This window comes from Bombus vancouverensis, chromosome 4, assembly GCF_051014615.1.
Source record: "Bombus vancouverensis nearcticus chromosome 4, iyBomVanc1_principal, whole genome shotgun sequence".
Taxonomy (NCBI): Eukaryota; Metazoa; Arthropoda; class Insecta; order Hymenoptera; family Apidae; genus Bombus; species Bombus vancouverensis.
Window position 1 is genome coordinate 14601378 of NC_134914.1, and position 27098 is coordinate 14628475.

The 27098-nt window shown below is 38.6% G+C and overlaps 1 protein-coding gene across 1 annotated transcript in view; it reads left to right on the plus strand.

Moving 5' to 3' along the window:
* The window catches only part of stet (stem cell tumor), a 501199-nt gene that overhangs the window by 435629 nt on the left and 38472 nt on the right, over positions 1-27098 (plus strand). The window contains exon 7 of the mRNA XM_033326897.2: positions 24678-24820. Within this exon, the coding sequence (XP_033182788.1) occupies positions 24678-24820 (143 nt within the window). The remainder of the gene's footprint in view (positions 1-24677; positions 24821-27098) is intronic.

Genomic DNA, 27098 nt, shown 5'->3' on the forward strand with positions numbered 1-27098 from the left:
GAAACCTACTACGCTTCGAATACGCACGCAGAAGTTTACAAAAATACTTGCACGCTTGTGCAAGTCTTTCATGAATATATTTATTATGCGTGTTATACGAAACATTTGAAATCTTATTAGCATTGTAACGAGACAGAGAAGTCAAGTAAATTGCGACATTTACACGTTGTGATCTTTGGATCGCGCGAGTCTCGCATCGTGCGTGTCTCTAAAATATCCAATTGTATCTTCGAAATAGGATCGTTCGGATCTAATGCAATAATACCGTTTCATTATTCTAATACATAGACGCGGATAATACTTCCCTTTGAAACATCCATGCAATTTCGCTCGCATATTCGAAATGATTAATTCCACGTAAGTTAGACGCGAGTCTCTCACTTTCCATTCTACCCTTTCCAATTACCATTTCGCTATTTCGAGGCGCGTTTCTGACAAAGATTACGTCGGATAAACGAGTGCTCGAGTAAATTTGACAGATACTGTTACGCCGGGCCTCTCTGCCTGGCCCAGGTCACACACCGCGGGCCAGACGGACACCAGATGTCCGCTTTTCCGTACGGCGTACCCTCAATATCCTTAAGCACCCGTCACAACCCGAGTCACTTGCCTGCTAAGGTCCTTCAAAACAAACAAACATCTGTGTCCGAAGAATTTCTAAAGACTATTGTCTACCACGGCTGGACAAGGGAAAGTTGGTTTTTCTTACGCACGCTGCAACTTTCCTCCCACTAACCACTTTCTCTCGAGGGCGGTTAAGACCCTTTGTTTAACCAATTAAAAACGAAGCCTATTCCCTCACTCTCCTAACTAACATCGGCACCAACAAATCCGATGGTCCCGTGCGCTAGACACACCCATCCTTAGCTTTCCTCCGACACAGCATCGTCACTCAACTTCACTTCTTCTACATCGTTGGAAAAGTCAACTACTAAGTATACGCTAATGCCCAGCGGGGCAGTCTAAGCATAACGCGAGAGTCGGTCTCGGTATTGTCGAGCATACATTTCCTCTCCTAAATATCTCATAGTGCTACGTCCACTAATACATTGAATCCAATTATAAGAGCCCTGCTCTAACGCACATATCTATCTTAGCTTCGTGTAATCTAAGCTTAGTGTAATCTAAGTGTTGGAAATATATAATTTATAATTCTGTGAATCACAGGGTTATACAACCTCAATCACCCCTATTATCTCAACGGAAATCAGGGGATCGATCAACTCGTGGTGTCGATTGTTATAATCGTAACGGGGATTTACGACCCCCGTTGACGTCTCTCCTCGCGATTACGTCTCCCCGCAATTGGTCGAACAAACAGATACATCACGAGCAAAATCCACTTGTTTCGTCTTCCCAATCTTCGTGATCGCGTAGCCTCATTTTTCTCCGTAATTTCATAGTTCGAGATCGAATCTCGTTGCAAATAAACTTTATGAATTGCGTTGCTAATAATTATCGCCACGCTCGTAGTTCGAACGATCGTCAGTATCTTCCGAATAAACTAAATGGTCCCTGGCCTAATATCGGATTTCTGGAAACGCGCGAGCAGAGAGGATACCCGTACGGTGGACGGAAGCGAATTACTATAACCAGTGACATAATCCATTAACGCTATTGGCCATTGAGCGAGTCGAGCCGCGAATTATCAAATTACGTTGCATTCGATGGAATAACGTTGTTACTCTCTCTTCCTCTCTCTCTCAATGATCGTATAATATTTCCTGCGAACCATTGTAGTCGGATTTGGACAGATCGAATCGCAGCAACGATTAAATGATCGTTTCGATGCGTCGTACGCGTTAATGGTAATGATGTAATAATGCGACATAATCAACAAACGAGCCTATAAAGGGCACGTTCACCGCTGACTTTTTCATTTTCCTGCCGATGTTGAAAATGTTGATCCGTAGAGATTCGGAAATTCTAATAAATTTGTAGGGTTTCAATTTACGTGAAATTTTGTTTGGTAATCGGAATCGTCGTTGGAAATGCATTATCCACAGACAGATACGTGATTTTTGAAAGATTTGAAATTTATGCTGGATTTATTTTTTTTTTTTATTTTTTATTTATTTATCTTTATTTATTTTTGCAGTAAATAGCAAAGATAATAGTAAGTAACGGTTTAATAATTTTTAAAAAAGTTTAGTTTCCAAGTATACGATTCCCTCTCTCTCTCTTTCTCTTTTTTTTTTTTTTGTTACAAAGCTTCTGCCTGAAGTATCATTGTACGTGGATATTTGATTAATTACTCGGTAACACGGCGAGTTGAAGTAAAAACTTGCTATAAATGGTTTTTCATGTTAAATTTTGGACAGCGTTAATGAAACACGAGCGATTAATGGCTTGTACATATCGGGCAATCTATTATCTCGTTAAAGCTATTCGACATTTCGATCTAATGCTCATTAGGGTTACACGAGTCAATGACCTTTCTACAATGTGAAATTCAAATTACCGTGAACGTTGATAAATTAAACGTTCAAATTGAAGTTTTCAATTTTTCGAAGCAATTTCAAAGATCTGGCTAACGATAGAAAATCGTTACGATCGAATCGAAAAAGGCTGAGGTGGTATGGTGATAAGTGCGTAAGGAACTACTCTTGGTGTTTTTACGAATAACAGTTTATTAGAACTAATCAACAATCAGAGTCAACAATTAATAATCAACAATTACACTTAACAGACAACAGGTAACAACTAACAAATAACGATAGACACCGAGATGTCGTTCGACGCGTTGCTATCAAATAGGACCGAGGAGTTACACATTTAATGGCGCAAGACAGACTGACTCTGCTTTTGTTTCGGATCGCGCAGATCTTCCCTTCGTAGCCCATCGATATCCCCACTAGCGTGCATTCATTAGATGTGCCGCCTGTGCTGGCACGTGTATGCTCTTCCGAGAATTCGGCGGAAAGAGTGTGAAGATATCGATGGTACATTGGGCACGTCGGTGTTGCGCTTTGGCGGCGTCGCGCTTTGTATCCGGAGCCGTTGAAAAGTTCCGTGGCGCCACAAGGCTTTAAAAAAAAAAAGAAAGAACAGCGTTAAAAACAATAATGTACCTATAATTCGTACTTTATCTTCTAACAAAGAGCGTTATCTCCTAACGCAAAGTAACTATCTGTTAGCAAAGATAAAAAATCCCTCGGTAAAAGCCACAAAATACCTTTCCACGTACCATACAGACACCCCATAATTTCCATTTCGATAGGCTATAGAAACAACGAGAAAACTTTTCAGAATGTACGAGGAGAATATCAGGTAGATTTAGATCGAGATCAGTGGCATCTTTATTGTCGCTGGAGAAATTCTTTCGAGTCACGCAGGCCGCTTGATAAGCGAGGCTACGTAAACCTATAGGCACAGAGAAAATTGAAAATTTGTTCAGACTCAGGTCGATGTTAATTTTACGATAACGCGTCTAGACTTGGCTGGATCGAGATTCGCTGGAGCAAGAAGGTATGCGATGGATATTGGTCGCAGCACAGTCCCGATCTTAGGTCCCTGGAGGCGAGAAAAGCCATTTCGATGTCCGACCGGGACGATGTACGACACACCTGAGACCGAATCTTCCCTTTCATGCAGATTCACCTCGTCATTCGAGTATCTTTACCTTCTTCTTGCGAAAGAACCGAAATAAAAGTAGCTATAATTCGTTGTTATATCGGCGATATTTCTTCGGCTTGAATTATGACTCCGATCTTTTATTTATCGCGTATCGCGTCATCCAGATGTTACGTTAGATTATTTTCACGTACAGTGAATTCGTATATCGCTGTATGAACCGCTGTATTTCATTTTTTAATATGCTATAACATATACTAAATCATATTCGAATGCTTACTATGGAAAACTTTGTTATTCAATTGCGTGCGTTGTATAAAACATTTTAAAATTCCATTCGGAACATCTGTTTTCGAAAATATAATAGGAAATATAATAAAATACCTATGATATTGTGTATATGCGAATTACGTACTATATTAGGTGAAAACAAAGTTGATTTTTTTATTTATTTATTTGTTTATGTTACCGTTGAATGTGAGAAGCAATCGTCTATCGATCGTAATAATTTTAACACGTATTCTTTTAATAAATTAATCCTTGCATTACAATTTCCTAAAATTTAGAACATTCTGGCAGCTGGAAATTCTAGCAGCCATTTCATAAGTCACCTAAGTCACCGAACTTCCCTTATTACCGTTGGTCACACGCAATTGTAGCATTTCGGTGTATAGCGATTGACACGATATAAATCCACGACGTGGCACGTGCAGCCAATGGTTCTAGCCTAATCGCAAGCCATGCTTCCAATTCCGTCTCGTATAGCAAAACTTACGAATTCCTTCTGACGTTACGTTTTGACGAAATTGTTCGAAGGGAAACTAACTATTTTTTCCGCGCAACGTAATCCGAGAAACATAACTTAACATAGTACTGTGACAACGTGACGAATAGATATTCAACGAAATAATAGTCATTAATTAATATCATAGTATAGATATATCTTAAATGTCGTCTTTCTTTTTTCTAATATTTTTCAGGATTTTTATTTTTCAAACGTTCGACCAAAATTGTACCAAAAAGGAAAATTAAAATAAATCGTATACGCAAAGATACTCCTTGCAAGATTGTAAAATTACTACGAAAAATGATAAATTGTTTGACACAACCATCGTATTATTGTTAACAGAAATAGCTTACGATAAAAAAAACTACTCGACCTTTAACGGGTTAATAGGAGGTTTCGATATTGCGATGAGTACAGCAACGAAACCATTCTATAAAATTAATTGGTGAATGGTGCTCTTCGTTTCGGCGCGCTGCACGTCAAATCTATTCCACTACATCAAGCTGGCGGGATGCAAACGCATAAACACTTGCGAAAACACTTCGCTATGTGTATAAACAGCTGCAGATATGAACACACATGTATGAATATGTTTGGCCATCTGCGTTTCATTGCATTTTCAGTGATGTATGCCGACGTAAAATTATACGAGCTAAGGGTGAAAATGTGAAACACGCACATATCAATATTATAGAATCTTCCATTTAAGAAACTTATGAGTCGAATTAAATTCTACTGCAAAAATCTATATGCTTTCGAGCTTCAAACTGCGCTAAAAATCCATCGGAAACGTTTCCAGGTAAACAGGAACGAATTGTGTATTTCTTTCTTTCTATATGCGCTCGTACACCATTTTCCCTTTTGATTGCTAATTTATGGTGTTTATTGGTAATTTATTTTCACGGTATATTAACTGTTTGCGATCTTTTATCTAGTGTGACTCGACGTCGCCAACGTCGTCGACGTGTCTCCAAAACCATGGTATAAGCGGTCGGTTGATGGTTCTACGTGCAAAGATACGTGGAAAAGAATAAAGAACGACATTGTTTCGTTTAAGGCTTCGTTTTCGAGAACGATGAGTTTGGAAACGCGTCTGATTATTAATTGAGAGTTTCCAACTATAAAACTTCCATTTCTGCTCGTATCTTTTATTATTCAATTCAATTATTAAAGGCGAATAATTCCACAATTTGGTTCCTGTTATCGTTGTTATCTTACCTCCGCGAGGTCGATTACTACTTTTCTTCATTCCTGTTGTTTAATTTGAATCGTTTCATAAATAGGAATAAAATTAGTAGTAATTTTTAACAAACATTTTGTTAATCAAGAAGCAAGTCGCGGTACGATCAGAAACAGAGATTTCGTAAGGAGAAACTTCCAGTCGATTTTCCATCTCATTTTTCTCGAAAGCGAAACGTCACGCGAAAAGACGTTGTTCTTTTTTTCAATTAATTGTTGCATGCACAGTCGTCATCCGATCGCTTGTACCATGATTTCACGGACACCCTGTATTATATACCCACCTATATACAAATATGTCGTCGTATTAGTTTGCTTCTAAAATATCGAAGCAACGAAAAAACTAAGCGATATCGACTTGACGTCAGTGATTAACGACATGAGCGCGAACCAACCGGAACGAGACTTGGAAAATACCGCAGATGGTTAAAAGTCTTCGGTAGAAACCACAAACCTCGACCAATAACGCAGAAACGACGCATAGCTCTATACCAGAAGTAATCTCCACACGAGATCGCAAGTCACGTTTATCCGACATGGTCGCGCGCCAGATCTTGTACCTACATCATCTATATCCCACTATATCGCACAGGTAAACGCGTAGAGAAGACAAGTGAAACAAACACGCAAGTTGCATACACGCGTTCAAACACCTGTGACCGTACACGCTCGCCACCATAAGTTCACCTGTAAACCGTAGAATGCCGGGCTCGGTGATAACCATAGATAGAGGAAATTGACGATGCAAGAGAAGAAAGGACATCGTCGAGAGAGAGAGAGAGAGAGAGAGAGAGGGGAGGGAGAATGAAACTAACACCATCAGCTCTCCCGCACCATATAAACTTGACCGCATACAAATTTGCACGAGATCGCTTTTAAACTGTTTCAAGCTGCAGGACACGTAACTGCAACCTTTCGCTCGCAAACGTTAACTCTCACCGCGTCTATTTATCTTCCTTGTTTATGTTATTGTATTTAGTCGTAGTTACCGACGGACCATGTTTTTCTGCGGTTAAAGTCAGCGAAGTTGCCCGACCAAAGGGGTGACGACGCGAAGCGTCTTTTAATTCGCGCAAATTTCATCGCTCGTGTACCAATCTCGTTTGCAAGACGTCTGAAAGATGAACGGAAAATTGTTACTCTTTGTCGCGGTATTGGAATAAAATTCAGACGTCGATAGCGAGACGCGAAAGTGCAACGTAACGCGACACAACGAAACGCGACCGAGATTGTACGATCGAAGTGTTGTCATCTTTCGTGCGATACATGTTAACATCCGTACATTCCCTGTTTCTTCGCTTTGCGATTTAATTAATCTGGTTTATCCGTTCTCTTCCTTTTGGATCGTTCCTTCGGGAAACTCGTTGTTCGACGGCGCTATGCTCGGAATGCTTTGCGCGAATTTCAGCTCACTCCGAAAGCTAATGAAAATCAAAATTTCCCTATTTGTATGTAGCATCGTTCGTGAAAAAATACGCCGGCAAAACTAATTTCGACCTGTTTCCCAAGCGTTTCGCTGTTGAGAATTTGGCGAATCTTTTTGTTGTTAGTTAATTCGATGTAGATTCTTTCATCGTCGGTGTTCTTGTTGTATCCGTAGTCCAAGTGTTAGCGAGGCGAAGACTATAAAATTTATACTAAATCGTTGCATATGAAATTCTCTCGTTAAACTGGAAGTTTTATCAACCACGTGTTGATCGTGTTTTTCTGGTTTCCGTTTACAATCGGACGAATATCGGCGCGTAAGGAATCGTAGCTGCATATGTAGAAAGAAATAAAGTCAAATAGGAAGCAACAACGAAGCATCGTTAAAATAACAATGAAACGAAACAATCGGACATCGAATTGGTTCTGTTTCCATTGAATTAGTAGCTCGTGTCAATGCTGCGGTTAGATACGGCAAATCGATTCGTAGTAGTCAGAGTATGGTCAATGGTCAGACATAACAGCTACACGCTGAATGCGAATAGTCGAAATGTTGTAGCAATGGCTGTAACCGATCGAATCAACGCTGATACAAGTTTTGTCAAGTTTGTCAATTAATGTTGGCTAATTTTACGAACGCTTGTTTCCTAGTTACCCCGGTCATTTATACGACCCGAATAATTTCCGATCAATTGCAGAATAGATCGAATAAAGTGGTTAGCTATTTTACTCTGTATATTTGGTTCGTTTGATATTCTAATAAAAATATAATAAACGACGTATTGTTAATAATAAGAACGACGAAACATTGCTATCTTTGCAGAAATTTTATAATTGACAAATAATTACACGAAATGCAATTACAAATCTCCTTTTAATACCATCTTGCGTTGATTCGTACGTTCGAGATAAGATAAATTTGTTAAAACATAGATACAAAGGTATATGCTTACAATGGAAATTCTAAATTTCATGGCACGATAGAGTTAGTTAAACGCTCTTAAATATTCATGTATTCATAGAAATTTGTAACTCGTCTTCTCCTAAAATTTACCGAAATTCGTCTCTATCGGACGTTGTTCGACCAACACTGCAAGTACAGTGGTTTCTTTGCGCGTATTCTTCCGCTGAATCTTGCTGCGATATTTTATTTTTACCGCAACGTTCGACTCACCATCGCCGTTTCTGTTGCGTCAAACAGCTCCTTCGAATTATTATCACTGTCCAATAATTTAACCGCGATAATCGACACGTAATATCCGAGAGTATTCTCCACGTCCGAGTAACAATGAACGTTCCACTGTTCATTGAACCACGTCGTTCTCACGTAGGTTTATTTGCACAGCCAGAGCAGATGAGAGTAAAAATTATTTTTGACCCTCTCAGAAATCCTGTAAACCACAAACGTTTCTCTTTCACGATCGCGTAAAATATCTGAAAGCGTGGAAATTTAGTACGGCCGCAGTTTCCATCCCCTGCCAAGATCTCTACCAAGGAAAAAGAAAAAAAAGAAAAAAAAAGAAGCATAAAGTACTCGATATAACGTTATGCTCGACAGGATGGCTAATATCCAGCGGGAGTTTGTGGATGGATTATCTTAACTGTTGCAATAATTTCTGTCGACAACCGGGCTTAACTTCGAAACCGTCCATCGTCGTTTATCGCGAGTCGACGAATTTTCAGCTTTCGTTCGGCGATCGAGGCAGTGCCGTTACCTACGGTAAATTGCGATCGTCCTTGACAACTCGAAGCTTGGACGCGATTTAAAAATATCTTTGTCGTGGCCTGTCTAACTACTCCAACTGCAGAGCTTACTATCGATGCACAGAGGAATTAAGAATCACGTTCGTAGGATAATCCTCGACGATTATTTTCGATCAAATTTCAGCACATTCGACCGAGCTTTTCGTTCTGATTTTCAATTGTTTGCTCTTTCTACACTTTGTCTGTCTTTCCTTCTCTTTCTTCCTTTTTTCTTTTGCAAAGTTTCCATATTCCCGTGAATCACAATTTATATCTTTGCGTGGACAAATTTTCTATACATCGAGCAACTTTTCCTTTGAGATGATTGTTAGGAAGCTTATTCGATGAATACGTATAAGATAAGTTGTACAGGTTCGTTCAATATCGTCTAGCACGTAATTGATAGGATTTTAATATTCCGAGAAGGAAATTTCTTTATTATGCGTAGTTCGCAACGTTGTTTTCACCCGGTGTATGTACATTTTCAGTTTGAAAGGAAAGATCCTTTTTAAGTTGCTTTCAAAATCTTTGCGTGTTCAAAGGGCAAGGGATATTCGCTCTTAGCCACATTTTTCCGTAGTCGGTTCTCGTATGAATCGTTAACGATTAAGCATACAAAGCACGCCCCTTCTAAGAGGAACTTTCTCTTCTTTGAGGTGGAAGAAACGAGCAAGGCGAGCACTTCCGGTAAAACGGTCCTCCTCATCAATATTAAAAGCGTTAAAGGATAAGAATCCATTAACACAGTAGTCCTCGGGTTTTTGTTAAGTCTAAAAACAGAGTCCTATATTTTTAATTCTATGCTTTGTTTCCTTCTACCAGCAAAGTACCTTAATTCTTTTAAATTGAAACGACCATTTCCAATTGACGTATTCACATACCATTGTATTATTTCTTTATTATATTTATTATTATATTACGCTGTTATACCATTATTCATGCTCTGTTACGCTCTTTACTGATACGAATCACTTCTTTTCTATTTGTCCGCCGTTTTAACCGAACAATTCTCGTTGCTCCTAAATGACTTATTTTACTTAAACTTGATATACTCGGGTCTAATTAACCAACATGCACACGAATGTTAGAATAAATACGACGGTGTGCCGATATTTTTTATCACGTGCGCCATTATCCTTCGAACTATACGAAATTATAAAACCTGTATACATTAGATTATATATATAAAATTTTAATCCGACGTAAGAAAATAAAATTTGAGATTAACAGCAGAAAATTTCTTTTAATTTAATACAATAATTAAATTTTCTCTACTATAGATACACGCGTACATTTAGAATCCATGGCAAGCGTTGGCGCTTGTCTAGTCGAAAGTCTCCTCGAATTCAGGTGTCGTTTGAAACCGGATGAAACTCTTTCTTTTTCGCCGTTTCTTCTTCCATCAACGCTTTAGCTCGTTTTTTTAAGCTGGCCAGAACTCACGCAAGTTCATCAAAGCCTTTGAATGCTTTAATTTGCATTCCTAACAATATCGCCAGACGCGCTCCCCGATAGCTTTCGGGCTTCCTTTCTGCATTTCGCGGGGTTCGAGGTGAATTTTAAGGGCGGTAGGTTGCCAAGAAGAAAGGAGGCGCAACGTACGCGAATGTTTCCACTCTGTGAAAATAAGATACCTTTGGAAGAGACGTTCTTTCACCGTAATTCGAGCAAACCATTTTTCTTAAAGTGGGAATTATTTCAACAATAAAGCGAATTGTTTTACAAATAACAACACAGTGAAGCGTTTTGTTCTTGTTGTATTATCGTAAACGACGAATGGAAACGTTCGATTATGTGCTTCCATGTAACATTGTATTACGTTATTCTTGAAATTTGTACTGAAATCAGCGGAAATTTTATTTCCAAAGATTTATTCTTGAATGATGGTTTTATCGGCTTGTTGTAGCGTTTGAATTGGCTAAATCACGCGTTTTAGAATCGATCGAGCCTTTCGAAAGCCAACCCGATCAATACCATTTTTTAATGAAATTTCTCAATCTCGTTAGCTGAATCGATGCTCAACGTGCGGATCAAACGTTAATTTTATTTTCCTATTTCATTCGATCATTCAATTTGATTCAGTCTGATAAATATACGTAATTCCATTGGATTTCGACCATTCGATTTAACGTTAATCTTACGACCGACTTATGCGACGAATCCGACCTATTCGCTTCCACAAAATTATTTATCGCGAGGATACAACGCAAGCGCAAATTTCGAAGGGAATTTAAGGAAAAAAAAACTTGAAAATTTTGGGGGTTAACAGTAATTACGGAGAAAACAACACGTAAAATTTGATTCAGCTCACCTTGCGTTATAACTTTCGTTGTCGCAAGCACATTACGTATACAGGTTGGTTGGTAACTGGTGGTACAAACGGAAAGGGGGTGATTCTACGCGAAAAAAGAAGTCGAAAATATAGAATAAAAATTTTTCGTTCGAGGCTTTGTTTTCGAGAAAATCGACTTTGAATTTTCGCTCGGTACGCGTGCACTTTATCGCGTCTCGTTATAACGGATCTCACTGTAGATCGTTGTCTCGATGGAAAAATTAAAAAAAAAAATTTTATTGTATATTTTCGACTTCTTTTTTCGCGTGGAATCACCCCCTTTCCGCTTGTACCAACAGTTACCAACCACCCTGTATATTATCCAAAAATTAACGTTCCCCTTTAGTAAAAGCTCTTTTCTAGTTTGTTCCGTTCTTCGACACTGGGAATCCGTATTTTAGTTTTCGACGCGTTTACACCAATCAGAAACTTTTCCACCGACCTTGTTTAGTTTCCTGAATTTTTAACTAAACGTATGGAAACTTTGAGATACACGCAAAAAGCTTCTGCGGTTGTTCTGTTAATTTTAAAGCGTGGATTAAGCCGGTAAAAATGTCGAAAGTAAAGTTACTTCTTCTTTTTGTTGTACAGTTATTGCACAGTTTCAGCGAGTTTCGCGCGATGCTTACTTTGAAGGTAAATTAAAAACCACTTTATTCGCGTATTTTTAATATTTCCATTATATTTATATTCTTATTACTGTAACTTGAATTACTGTAATTTTTCATGATTAAATGTTATTATGTTCGATTTATTGGATTGGCAACTAAGTGATTGCGGATTTTATCAATATCACCTAATGACAAAATCCGCAATCACTTAGTTACCAACCCGATATTTTCAATACGAACTGGCCACTTACGTTTGTGCAGTAGATAAACGCATACAAACGCGTACGCTGCGACTTTCTCTCTATCAGCATGCGTACGTGTTCTGCTTTTAGTCGAAAACTGTCGCTACGATATAAAACGCATAGATAAAGCAGGAAATGGGAATCGTGTCTTTGACGTGTTTTTCATTTGATTAACATGGAATCGATACGCCGTGGAGTTCTGTTACCAAACAATAACGTAGGCAGCGAAACCCGCAAGTGTCAATTTCATCGCGTCAATTTCCGAAACGAAATTTTACTTCCTGCCATTACAGCGAAACGAATCAAATATACGACCATAATAATTATAATGCAAATGCAGTAATATGGAAAAATAATAAAAAGGAGTTTTAATATTACAAATTGATTGTAGTTTTCTATTTCGAACGTAGTAAATTTAATGTAATTCCATTACGTACAGTATGTGGATAAACGCCGAGTATATCGAGAAATATTCGGTTTGCCACACGGAGGAGTTGTTAAATATTATAATCCATCGCTTTTATTCGTTTCAGATTTTATAAATTCCACTTCATGCCGGAGAATTTCCAATTTTCCGAATTAACTTCCGAAACGCGGTAGAATCAGAAATATTCGGTTTATCGCCGGTTTAATAGAAAAATCGCCAAATTGTTAAACATCATAATTCATCGCGCTTCTCCACGTCGAGTTCTGCAAATTTCATTTCATTTCAAAGGACTTTCAATCTTCGTACGTTCGCTGTACAAAAGCGCGTTGCGTGGGAAAAAAATATCCTGTTTCACACGCTACTAAAGTAACGGAAAAATGAAATACGATAATTTGTCGCTGTTCTTCCTCTCAAATTTTATAAACCCAATTCCATCCCAGAGAATTTCCAATTTTCATACATTTGCCTTCACGTTGGAAGCACAGTACATGGAGAAAAAGTTTCCTATCTATCACCTGGTTCCGCGATAAAAACAAATTGCCAGATATTAGAAATTTATCGCGTTTCTCCGTGTTAATTCGATCGCAAGAAACGTCCGAAACGATCGCACGTTCTTCGGATAAAATTCTGCGGTAGTCGGAAAATAATCGGTTTAGCAGCAGTTCGACATTTTAATTAGCTCGCGCTCGCAACGAAACGTCGTTGTGGATTCGACAAAAGCGCGGCTGTTTTCTCAGGTTATTCGCAAGTAGTTCCAGGAGTTCCCGTATTATCGCACTCCATCCGTTTTTCCGAACGACTGGCTTGCAAAAAGCACCTAAGCCGAGAAAGATGGCTCGGAATCCCGGAGCGTGAAAGAGGCTTTTTGCCAGCGACACCGTCGGCGTCGACGACAACGGCGATGACGTTCACGCTCAACGAGATGAATTGGAGCTGGACCAACACGCTCCAATAACCGGCATGTACCGCGCCTGTATCTGAAATTTGCACGCGAGACCGGCCAACCTGTACACGCTTTCGCGCCTTTGATTTTACGTTAATTCCATGTTTCCTCGCCCTAATGATAATCACCAGGCACATTAATGGGATAATCTACGTGTTTGAGCTTTTGTGCGATTCGACTTCGTTCGGAGTAGCGTTGATACGAGTTGTTGGAGAATAGCCATGATTCTCGGTTAACATTTTATACGTGGAATAATTTTACAAAAGGCCTTTCCCTTCTTGCGATTTTCCTTCGGTTCAAATTTTACGCTTAATTGGCGTTCGCTAATTCTTTCGCGCTACATGTTTCTTCGTGTAAATTATTTTTTCTCAAGCGAAACTACCATTGAATCGATCAGCGTGTTTTAGCTTAATCCATTTGCACTTTCGATCCGTTCTCGATCGATGCAAGAGCCTAAGAAATTCGTATAGCGCCAACATATTACCATATAGAGTCGAATGTTACACGAATTGACGAGACTAACGCGAGATACATCGTGTCGTTATTAAATTAGACGCTTGACAACCGGCTCGTTTTTCGCTCGCGTGCAAAATTATCCTTTCTTCGATCCACCAAACGTGAAAATTCGTAATTCTGGCAAAATACAAAATGCCCATAAAATATCATCGTCCGTGACTCGTTTCTCTACGCGAACTTCCCTCGTCGTTTTCGCATATTCCGAATGTCCTTCGCGTATTTTCCGACACGCCGCAATGAAAATGGCTATCGAGCAAGTAGTACGACTCGGTCGGGTGTCCAAGTGGTTCGTTGGGAAGAATTTGGGAAACGGAAAAACACGGAAGAAGGAGGGGGCGTTGGTCGATAAAACGGCTCGTTAAATGTCACGTCACGGCGGAGGACGTTTGTGCCGGTTGAAAACGCGAGTTCTGTATGTTATTTCCACGGTGGAGGTCCGGCCGCATTAATCAGCGGCCGAAGGTAGACGCGTACGCTTGGCACTGACGTGACTGGTCATAAATCGTCGGTTCGAGTGCAAACGCGATTACACGGCGACGATTATCGAGAGATTCCCCTGGAATCGGCCTACTCCTCGGCTGCGTCCGCCGCTACTACGATATCCTGTACATGCATAAATCGTGCGCGCCATCCCGATCTACGCTGACGAAGGAGAAATCCCGGCGAATCCCTGTAAAATATATCGTGGAAATCGACGCGAACGAGAATATTATTCTCACGATGGGATTTTCGCCTGCATTCCTTCCACGTTTGCTTCTGCTCGCTTTAGCCTCGCGTGTGCCGCATTCGTTCCGACCATGCGTGTTTCCTTGCTGCGAGACGACGACGCTACATTTGAAATTCGAAATCGTCGAAACTTTTGTTTTCGTAACGCGGCGCGGTGAAATTCTCGCTTGCCCTGCGAGACTCGTAGCATTTTCTATGGCGCTGTTTTTAGAGCGAATCTTGCTGGCAAATAAAATAGACATACCACAGCCTGGCCTTTCGTACTTAAATATTGCAAGGAATTTTAACTAACGGACAGTGATAGGTCGAGAAGCGTAGGATCGTGTTGACAAATGAAATAGACATCCTTCGAATAGTTTGTCGTTCTTGGTTAAAATGTTGTAAGGTATTTTCTAACAGACAGTGATGGATCGACAAGATATAGAACCTTACTCGCGAATAAAATAGACATCCCTCAAATAGTCTGTCTTTCTTACTGTTAGTTAGAATGTGGTAAGAAATTGTCTAGCGGGCAGTAGTGGACCGAGAAGCATGGAATCTTGCGCACGAATAAAATAAACGTCCCTCGAATAGTCTATCGTTGGTGGTTAAAGAGCGAGGAATTTTCAAATAGACAGTCGTGCATTCGGAAATATAACAGGAACATTCGGTTCGTTGTTGTTGTACGTGAAACGGAGAAATTGCTGTAGTATGTTTTGTAGAGGATAACAGAGCGGCGATAAAATTATCCTATTAACGTAACGTCGTGTCGTGTGCATATACTCGATCGTAGATCAAGATGGAAATACATTGCGATAATTATAGGAGGTAAATACAAAATAATGAGAGAGCTCGGGACTAGTAAAAATGCAATTTCATTAGGCGAAACAAGATGATATCGACGAGTTAACAATTACGTACGTTAAAGAGCGCAAGCGTGCTATTAAAAGCTACTTACACTCGATCTATTGATATCTTACGTGTTTTCAAATGGTAAAATGGAATGTGAAATGAACAACGATGCACGTTAGAGTTTTGACGTATTTCAGGCTTTAGAAACAACGTGGTATGTAAACTGTCAATTAAATTCCATTTAATATTGTTATACTTTCATCGTTGATATTCGAAGTCGTACTTCGTACGAAGATCGCCGTAGGGAAAAATGGTCTTCAAACTATAATATAATTGATTTTGCATATAACGCGAACAAACTTCCTATTAGAATAGATGCCACATACAATAGACCGCTAACTAACTTTCATGTCATTTTCATATCAATCCTACATCTAAAATCAGTGTTGCATAAGCTAAGCTCCGGAGCTTATAAAGTTAGTCCAACTTTGAGTTAATTATCATAGCGTGCGAATATTGGCTTATATTGGCTAGAAATGTATTTTAGTTAGTTCGATCGTTCCGCATAAAAATATAGGAAATTCAAGAGCGCAAGAATATTAACAAAAATATGTATATCAAAACTAAAATAATCGTTCTAATGTTCAAGAAGATAAAACAAATCTCTGCTCGATTCGCGCTTCTTCAACTGTACCCAAGAAAAAGTCAATCTTGTTTGCATAATCATCCGCGATCTAGCAATTTCTGTATTAATAAAATGTATTAATAAAATTAATAAACCGTATTAATAAAATTCCAAAAATGTCCACATAAAAAACGCACATAATATGCAGCAATATATAAAATATCGAAAGCGTAATACCCATTATGACGTTTGATAAAAATATAAATTTCCATCGACATCCGCGCTCTATCCATTGACGTTGTTGATCGAAAGAACTTACTTACGTACCTAATAAACGATCGTTATTATCCTCGCGTAAAAACAAAGCATTTATGTCTCGTTCTCACTCGAATCCTCCAATAAGTTGGACGAAGTTCTGCGTTAAAGAACGCGCACAAACACAGACTCTGTGCAACAAAGGTGGTAATGCGGAATGGGCTGTTGTTCGTTACAAAGTCGGTTCTCCACGCGATGTCTCTTTTCTGTTGCTCTAGTATTCATTCGGTTGTTCCCTCCTTCTGTGTTTTTTTAAGCCGCGCTTTCAGTCCCCGTCCAGCTCGCGTTGGCCGTTTCGTTGTATCTTTTTTTCTTTTTTTTCTTTTTTCATACTCTTTCTCGGCCGATTCAACGACCGACGTTTTCGCATGAATCTCGAAGCAACGTGCTCACCGTCGATGAAATTTTTCCCCTAAAACAGGAATGATAAAGGTCCCCGTAACAAAATTTCACGTTCGATGGATGGATCGATCGACATCCGGTGATTTTGCGACACACGATGCGCGAGGCAACGATCTTGTTCTCGACGCTTTCGTTGTTTTCAGGGATACGAGAGAATTTTGTTTGTAAAAATTGTATTCTATAGCACGGAGAGTACGTGACGGTAGTAATTTTTTTCCAAGCGATGTACACATTTTTTCAGAGGGCACCTAGGTCACTTCTACTTTTCTTAAATAGTTTCCTATACTTTATCCTTTTATCCTCGGCGTACGATGCTCTCTTCTGTGACGAACGTGTACGATCACTTCGACGTTTCGATACTTGATATTTTTCGGAATTTTGGCAAATCTCGCGCCTCGAGTTTCGTTAGATCCTGATCGTTAAAAAGATTCAATTTATCGACTAATTTCAGTGAGAACATCTCGGTTTGTGTACCACAGTCGTAAACGTCAATCGTCTTGCTAATTAAATGGTTTTACTCGAATGAAATTCTAAAGCTCAGATTCACCTGAATTAAAAACGACAATAATACGAAGTAAGAATAATACACGATACGTATAATTCATCAGTTCGTAAAAACTCGCAAGAAGCAGCAGCCAACGATACAAAGATCACAGCATCTCGCACGCGGCAATTTCACCACAGGACGTTGTAACGTTTCTTTTTAGCTAGATCCACCGCAACGTAATCAGTTTCACACTTTCGTACAAAAAAAAAAAAGAAAGAGAAAAAAGAAAAAAAAGACGACAGAGTGAGAGAGGAAGTGGAATTGTAGAAGCTTAATACACGTAGAGATACGAGAGAAAATAGGGGGACGAAGATAGAACTAATTATTAACAGTCCTGCGGGAGTTGGATGAAACAAAATGAGACAGAGCCGAGGTCATCCGTGGCAAAGGAAAGAAAGGAACATAAAAAAGAGCGGCAAGTGCAATAATGACGAAAGCTGGATTAAAAGGGGAGAGAATTAATTAATTACGAAGCTCACGTAGCCGGGTGATGGACCGGTAAAGAAGCAACGGCCTCGAGATTAACGTTGAAACTCGAAAATCAGAAAGAGGAAAGAAGTTTTCAAAGGTAGGCGACCGCTTGTCTCCGCTCTGATATTGCAATTTCACGAGCTGTAGCTCTTTCCAGCTGAAAGGGAAATTTAACTGAACGAGGTCTAAAAAGAATACAAGCTAATTACTGGCATTTCCAACTCAAAGTTTGCCAATGTACCTTTCCCTTTGTAAATAGTCCGCTGTATCATCGTAGTCGTTTCGATTGAAGTTTCGTGAGCGAAATACATTACGAAAGTATTCGAATACTTGCACAAACGTTGTACGAATATGTCGCGCGTGTTATTTTGTAAATTTTATTAGCGTTTTAATGGGAAAACGGACTTGTCGCGTTTGTCTCGTGTGATGTTCGATTTACTCGGTTGCGGTTGTCCAAGATAATTGCGAATTTTATGATTTCATGGTTTTACGAACTCGTTAACACGTCGTTGACGGTATAGTATGAAAAATAAATGTTATCCTAGTTCTCGCATATTTCTGGAAAATATGTCAAATTAAATTGAACGAGGATTTCATTTCCGCCTACTGTACACCGTCTACGCCATCGTTGTTCGCGATCAGAGGAAAACTGAACGATAGAATTTAATTATACATGGCCGCGTCGTTCGATTCTAGAATTTTAGAAAATTCCTAAGAGAAGGTAGCAGTGGCTCGCGTTGGTAAAAAGATGAGGCAATTAGAGGAAACACTGCTTAATGGACTTTAATAAGGGGTACTCGTCATACTCTAGTAGACTTTTTCTTTTTCCTTTGTGCCGGTGCTTCAAACCCTCCTTCTTTTTCTCATTTTCCTCATTTTCCTCCCACCAACGTCTCCCGCGAGAGACGAGATAAATTTACGATGTACATGCTTGTCTTACGAATTGCTTAAAACCTTCAGTCTTGCGATTCTCGTTCTTCGTTGAAGATATATTTATAATAATAATAATAATAATAATAACAATAATATATAAGACGTTGTATAATGTATCTTTACAAAGCTTGGAGCGCTGTCATGGCATGCTGTGCGTTATAGACCGTCATGGGAAATTACACGCGAGTTTCGTTTCGATATTGTTCCGTAACAGAACCATCAAACTATATATTTTCGTATCTGAAGAGATTAAATTATTTCGTGCCAATTCTTTGAAAGTTATTCGCAAGGGAGTTCTGCTAATCATGATATGTGCGTATGGTGGAAACAAACAATTTTCTGCAATATGCTGCTTCAGCTAAATTTGCACGTATATTATACTTTACATCGTAGCGTTGTTAAACGTTTCGGTAGCGTGGCACGCAGCCAAAATACTCGCGAGATCTATGTGTAACAAACCTAGTACCTATCTGTTACAAAGTTTTGATCGTAAAATTTATTTTACCTGTAAGACAATACGAATGATACACGATTTCGAAAATAAACGTAGCTCGCTGTTCTAATATATTTACATATTCGCGATTCGAACTTTCATCAAGAGGAAAGCTTGTAGAAAATTTGTAATTCGTTACGACCCTCTTATCGCAGGTATAAAACCGAACAACTTCGTTTTTTATAAATTTCTCAAGGTAAATCCTACCTAACCCCAAGGTAAATTTAAAAAAAAAAAAAAACAGTATTTTTAACAACTATCGCTTCCCTGTACTTTTCGATTTATTGAGCTGATCCATATTACATGCGAGTAATAATCTGCAATTTAACCTTTATAATACGCTCTCGATATCGAGAAGTAACGTTGTTGAGAAAATTTCCCTGTCTGTTTTCCATAAAATGGACACGCTAATATACAGTAATATTTTTGACTTTTCATAGTCAACCGTATAAGTCTCCCTACTACTAGACTCTTTTCTTTATCACCCTATATATTTCAGCGAATACTTGTGCATTACCCTCTAATGCTCTTCAAAGTACGAGGCATCGACGTTAAACAGGCGTATACTCATAGCGTATGCTCACGGGAGTATACTTTTCTAGGAAGCTCGAACGATCGAGGATTCTTTTCTGTTATCCTCGTCGACTTTTCCTCTTACTTCTCTGTCTTTTTTTTTGTTTTCTTTTTTCTCCCTTTTTTTCACAATGTTTTTAGTTCGTGGCTTCTTTCCTTCTTTTGCATATCGAGTTGGCTGCGATCATTTGCATTCCTCTGTGCTTTGGACGACCAGAAACCCTCAACCACTGTCAACAGACTGCAACAACCTCTTCTATCTTTCGCTCGTTTTTTTTCCCCCTCTCTTCCTCATTACATTTCGTTTTCCTTCCACTTTATTGCTTGTTTTTCGCTGCTCTGCTTACGTTCTTCCCTCTTTTATTTCTTTCCCCTTTACGACAGTCCACTGTTCTACGTTGCACTCTCTCGTGTTTCATCGTTGCGTTACGAATTTTTCTTCCATTCTGTGTACTCTTTTAAGACTATCACGGACGAAATTTCGCTCCGTACGAATTCTCCTTCGATATTGCAGATGTATACATATATATTCGATATGCGCTATTCTTTCGTCTCAACGTATCTTGATAAATCACATTCCCCGCTTTTTACGAGGGGAAATTTTGTCAAGACTTATTATCAAGTAATTTCTTGTTATCAGAATCGTCTTGCTGTTTGATTCTCAGCTTACGCGCGGGTTTTTCCACTCTCCTCGTAATTTGAAAATTGTCGGCTGTCGTAGCATTAAAATAATCGTTTGCCAGTAGCTAATAAATTCTTTCCATCTTCGAATATATCGTATTAAAATATTTCTCGCTAGTTGTAAAGTAACATCAAAGAAAGAAATCGAATCATCCAGTATCGAATAGTAACGAAACGTTTAATTTCGCTCGTGTAGCTTTATCGATGTTCAAAGTTCGAAAAGATTGTGAGCGAAGATCACATCTTTCAAAAATTAAACTTTTTATTTGTTTATTGCTATTGTGCTATTCCAATTTTTATTCTGTACGTTTTCACGTTGTTTTTTTCTTTCTTTCTTTCTTTGTAACGCTCGTTTTTTTTCACGCTTTTTCATCGCCCATTTTTAAACCTTTAAACGTCTTAAAGAAAGAAGGCTCGGTCGTTGTTCCAGTCCTCAGCGTTCCAAGACTTTTCCACTCGCCCGACCAAGACACGGTTTCCATTCTTAGGTGTGTTCTCGCGAATTTCTCTGTTCCATTAGCACAAAGGAACGCGCCAGACGCGCGTCCTCGAACATTGGAATTAGGGGACTTTGTCTGGTTCAGGGACACGGTTATAATCAAAGAAGCTTAATTGAAAGCGGCCGATTTACAGCTGTCGCGAAGATGCAACCGAAAATTGACGCACAATTTGAGATAATAATGAAACGGTGTTAACGAGTTAATGCACGCGTATTGCCTCGAGCAGCCAGGTTAATTATTCCATTGATCAATGTTTCCTCGATGATAATAGAGTTATGTAGAATAGATATATAAGTACTCTACGCACGATATGACGCTACGTATAATATCGCGATATCAGATTAAAAATAAAATGTTACGTAACGCCACGTTAGACCTTAATAGGTTAATAAACGAAACTCTCACAGAGCAAATCGATCAACTTTGTATTTTCTATATTTTTCAATTTCATTGCCTAGACACGCGATTAGTCTTTTCGCGACAAATTACTTATTTCCAGTAAGTTTACTTAGCGAGTCGGAATATGTAAATAATCTTGAAGAGCAAGATGAATTTTGAAAAAAAAGAAGAAAAAGAAATATATATACAGGGTGATTGGTAATTGGTGGTACAAGCGAAAAGGGGGTGATTCTACGCGAAAAAAGAAGTCGAAAATATAGAATAAAAATTTTTCGTTCGAGGCTTTGTTTTCGAGAAAATCGACTTTGAATTTTCGCTCGGTACGCGTGCGGTACGTTATAACGGATCTCACTGTAGATCGTTGTTTCGATGGAAAAATTAAAAAAAAAGAAAATTTTATTCTATATTTTCGACTTCTTTTTTCGCGTAGAATCACCCCTTTTCCGCTTGTACCGCCAGTTACCAACCACCCTGTATATCATCACTTTTCTCCGTTTCTTCATTCGCAGAGCTGATCATCGAGACCTCTGGTTTAAATAAAGATGTGCCGTCTCGATTATGCGTTTATTTCGTTAAGAATCCTTAGGATGATGTGACATTACAGAAATTTGAAAAGCAAAATCTCTAGCTGTCTTGCTCTCTTGTTCCACCGTGAAACGATTAAAAAGAAGTTCGTAGAAGTTTCAATCGCATTGAATCTCGCGTAACGTCGAAGCTCAAAAAGTGGAAACTCTCCGAGCTATGAAATGAAACCATAATAATATATAATATGCGAAATTATAGAAATCTGAAAAGCAAAATCTCTAGCTGTCTTGCTCTCTTGTTCCACCGTGAAACGATTAAAAAGAAGTTCGTGGAAGTTTCAATCGCATTGAATCTCGCGTAACGTCGAAGCTCAAAAAGTGGAAACTCTCCGAGCTATGAAACGAAACCACGATAATATGTAATATGCGAAATTATAGAAATCTGAAAAGCAAAATCTCTAGCTGTCTTGCTCTCTTGTTCCACCGTGAAACGATTAAAAAGAAGTTCGTAGAAGTTTCGATCGCATTGAATCTCGCGTAACGTCGAAGCTCAAAAAGTGGAAACCCTCCGAGCTATGAAACGAAAATACAATAATTCATTAACGCGAAGGGAAAAGTTTGCCTAGGTTGCACGGCTGCGAGCCCACGCAGGGGCAATTTGTTGAAGACGCGACTCTCATTGTTGTTGAGCCGCCAGGGAAATGTTGTACATAGCCAGGCGCCGTTATATTTCTCTCGTTTACAGAAACAATATGCCTAAACGGCGTCTGCACACCGGCGTCGACGTGATATTACAAACCCTGATTTATATCGTTCATTCACGCTTGCAGCCGCTATGTCGTCGTAACGTTGCACGCACCACCACCAACGTCGTGTCGTATTCTCTCCTCTTTTAGCCGCTTACATTCACTCGGCAAGCCGGCAGTTCGGATCATTATGACGTAATAAACGTCCTTAGCACGCGGCATGTCACTCGTATCTCTCGCCAGTGCACGACCACGCCAACATCTCTTGATTTTAAAGTACTACACGATGACAGAGTGTTTTCAATTTTGTATTTCTATTTTTAACAGTTTCCCCTTTCTTCGTTCGATCGTTTTCTTAGCTACGAGTTTCTACAAGGAGACAAATTAATTCTTTTTTCTTTTGTTAATTTTTCAATTTCGTTGGACGAGTACAGGATTGGCGTTGAATTTAAAAAAGAAAAGAAATAATAATTACTTGCTTTCGCGGGTTTATTCGGTACAAGTAGGTGGCACAAACGACAGGAGACTCAAAGGTAAGCTTGAAAAGTAACTTAAAAAGCCCACGCAACATCGTTAGTTTAAATGAAGAAATTCGAAACCGTCGTAATGGAAGTAAAATAATCTCACGATTGAAATAGAATGTTTTTTTCACGAGCATTGAAATAATACGTGAAAGTCGCGTGACATTATTGAAAGAAAAAAGCATGAACGAACTAACGAAGCAAGATCCGATGTAAATATTTGGAATTCCTTTTGGTCGCCGGAATATTAAAAACCGGTGAATTTTTCGAATAAAAGTTCCAATTTCTCCTTATAGAAACAAGAATCGAATAGAAAGATTTTACTAATCGACCAACGTGCGCACAAAAGCTGCATCAGTAGCATGCTAAAAATCGCATGTTGCGTGGTACCGCCCTAGAAAATCCAACGATCGGGCCTTCGATCTAATATAAAACTTTTATTCTAAGTTACGACCTCTGTTAGATGGATTTATTATAAAAGATATTGGATCTATAGCTATCGTTTCCATCCGCTCTTCCTTTTCATATTCAATCTTCTTTCACCCTTGCCACAATATCTCCTGAAAACCGATAACATATCTGACTTTACAGTCGAATAAACTTATATTATAGACAGAAATGGAGATTTTAATTTCGATAAAGCTGGCGAAGCACGCAATAAACACCACTCGAGCAGTAAGGTGCGCGCCTGTTTATTTTGAATTAGACGTAGGGACAAGTCGAGTAGTGACCGATGTATTCAAATATTTCTGCGCAATATCGCCGATATATTATATATACAACGTTATGAACCGGGGCACAATGTGTATAATGCAACGGCAGATCACCAGAGATCTGTATCCGCAATATCCTTTTATGGAAAGATTCCCTTCTCTGTCGAGGACCAGAAATATACTTACGCGTCTTTGGCTTGGAAAACGGACAACGACGTTTTGCCTGAAAGCACGTCCAAGGGATGTCCAGTTTGATAAGCAACGTGTCGATAATGATTGTTATTGAGATATGTATAATTTTGTGTGTTAAACTAGATTGGCTGCGTAGTAGTGACACGCGTATGTGAATATGAGTGTGTGGAAGTACGTGTGTGCACGGCGTCTCGAGAAACAAACGAATGTAACTGTTCCGTTGGCAGTGTGGTATGGAAGATGCTGAGACAAAGAGAGTGCAGAGACGCGTGCAAATGTATATCGACGAAGATCCTGGAAATCCTTTATTAAATAAATCTAAAACTATTTTAATATGAATTCTAAGTGTAACCTCAGTGTCCCTTTACTTTTATTTCGGCGATTAAGATCCACGATACGTTAATTACGGAACGTTATATCACGGTACAATATATTTTTCAACTTAATTTTCCTATACGTGGCGATTCTAAATTCGCGGTACAAGCGAAGCGGAAGAGAGATTCTATGGCTGGATATAAAAGGAAAATCGGGAATAATAAAATTTGATTGGCATTTCCGCGCTAGTAAGAGACGAACGAATTTATTACTCGATAAGATAGTTAAATGACAAAACGATGAATTAATCTTTCGTGAATTTATGCTTGCAGCTGGGTTTCTTCACGTATTACACGGTGGCGATGGGAGAGGTGAATCCTTCGGGGCCAGTACCGATCGACAGCGTTTTCATTTACAGACCGGACAAACGTCTCGAGCTCTGGAGATTCGCGTTCTATATGTTCCTTCATGCTGGGTAAGCTAAATCAAAATTTCCAAAAGCGAAGTAATTTGTTTTCCCTTTCGTGTAAAAGAGCATCCGTTGGTCGCAAAAATGTTAAGAAATAAAGTGTATTTTTAAGGAAACGACGATTACGAAACGTCTCATACTTTTGTAATTCTTTGTCATATTCTAGGAAACATATATGTAGTTTATTTGAAAAGGAAACACAGAACTTGGCTTCTTTTCCGACAAGTCGGAACATACCGTTGTTTTTTCCTTTTCCTTTTTTTTTTTTTAAGTAAAATTTTTATTTGAAACGAAAATTGGCCTTTACCCGGAACAAACACTTTTTTTTAACGATCTGTTCGACCTACTACTTTGAATGTCACGCTAGATACAACGACGAAAATTCCACGAATATCATACTGATATCGTTGATACTACGTTACACTGGGTCTTATCGAATATTTTTTAATAAAAACGAATCGAAATGTCAGCGAAATATGTGTTATCGTTCGTCGATCTTAACTCCTTTGACGTTAATCGGGATCCTTTGTAATATCGATTAAACAGCAGTATGTTAGCGCCGTTGTTTGCCGAACAACGAAATAAAATGATAAAATTATTGTCGTTGTAATATACCGTCGAGTTTCATTAGAGTCGGGCTTCGTCGTGACGATACTATTTTTAATATTAGGTAGATATTCGTTACGTTCGACTGCAGAATGAAATTTCACGACGATTATTGGAAAATGCGGAAATTGAAATTCACGACGCATTTGTCAAAAATGTCCGGGTAAATTTGTGTATCAGGAGGATCGTTTAAATCGCCGGCTATGTTTCTTTGACGTATGAAACCTTTGTGCTGAGTTAACTCGTTATTTATTTGCTAGTTATGTTGCGTTCAAAATGCAGCTTTCAGTATCGCGTTATTTTCATATGATGATAAACTTGTCATATTTTCGTCTTCATTTTTCTGATAAAGTAGAAATGTAAAAAATAGTGAAGACAAAAAAGGCAAAATGATATGCTAAAATAAAGCATTAGATATAGGATGTATTAATTGCTGTATTAATTCGTTCGTTCGACGTGAAATAAAAACTAATATGAAAATAAAATAAAATCATCTTGTATTGTCGAAGAATAATGAAAGAAGGATAATGAAAGATTATGGTTCTCGATCCTAAACAACTAACGTTTTACTCGCATTTTTTAACGAATTTATTAGATTGTTCCAAAAGTTTCTTTCGTTTCAAAATAAATCCTAACTGCATTTTATTCTATTACTACAAAATAGATCGCGCGTAATTCGATAAAATAATATAAAACGAGGAATGTTACGCATCTAATATTTCCTTGTGAAACGACAGAAACTTTCGAGACAACCTAATATTTACGACCCTCTAGTTCTCATAAACCAAACAATAACTAACAGGGAACGAAATGTTTTCTATCATACTACGTTTTCATTTTGTTGCAAAATAGTAAAGCTATCGATTCTAACATCTGCCTAGTACGCGACTAAAATAAAATTGATTTATTGGAAAACGCTCACGCGGTATAAGACTATCGCGTGTAACTAAATAATTTTCTATTCAATTTCCCAAACAAAATCCATACTAACTATTTCTACTCTCTTGTCATAATTTCCATAAACCAAGTAACATCGTGTATCGTCGACCGTTGGCGGAGATCTCAAGGAAGCGCGTCAACGGGAATCGTAAATTCCCGTTACGATATTACAATCGACGCCACGAAACTGATCGATCCTCTATTTCGTTTAAGATAATAGAGATAGTTGAATTAATTATAACGCTGAGGTAACAGGTTATAATGTACTCTTTGTTCTTTCTTTCTTTTTTCTTTTTTTTTTTTTTTATTTGGTAGACTATTTACGATCAATTCTCATTGCGAATTATAAGTAAATTCTTTTGGCATGGTACTGTAACTTGGATTGTAATAGTTTATAATATGTTTGATTCTAGTTGAATCTAATGCTTCGATCTAAAGGATATTGTCTTTTTAGTCTGCGTGATCCGTCGTGTCAAGTAGTTGGGTAACTAACTGGGCAAGATGCTTACGCTCCTTTCGTATATATATATGTTAATTAGATGAGTTATCAAAAGTAGATATAGTTAATGAACATATGTTGACTGAGATAAAGTAGTGAACCCAGTTGAGAGCAGAGATGTTGACTGATCTGTAGAGTCCTACGACTCCAGTAAAGTTCGGTTGTCACACGCTCAAGAAGACCACCCGCTCAGAAACAGTAATAGGATTGGCTAGACATCCTGCACACCACAGTCGTCGA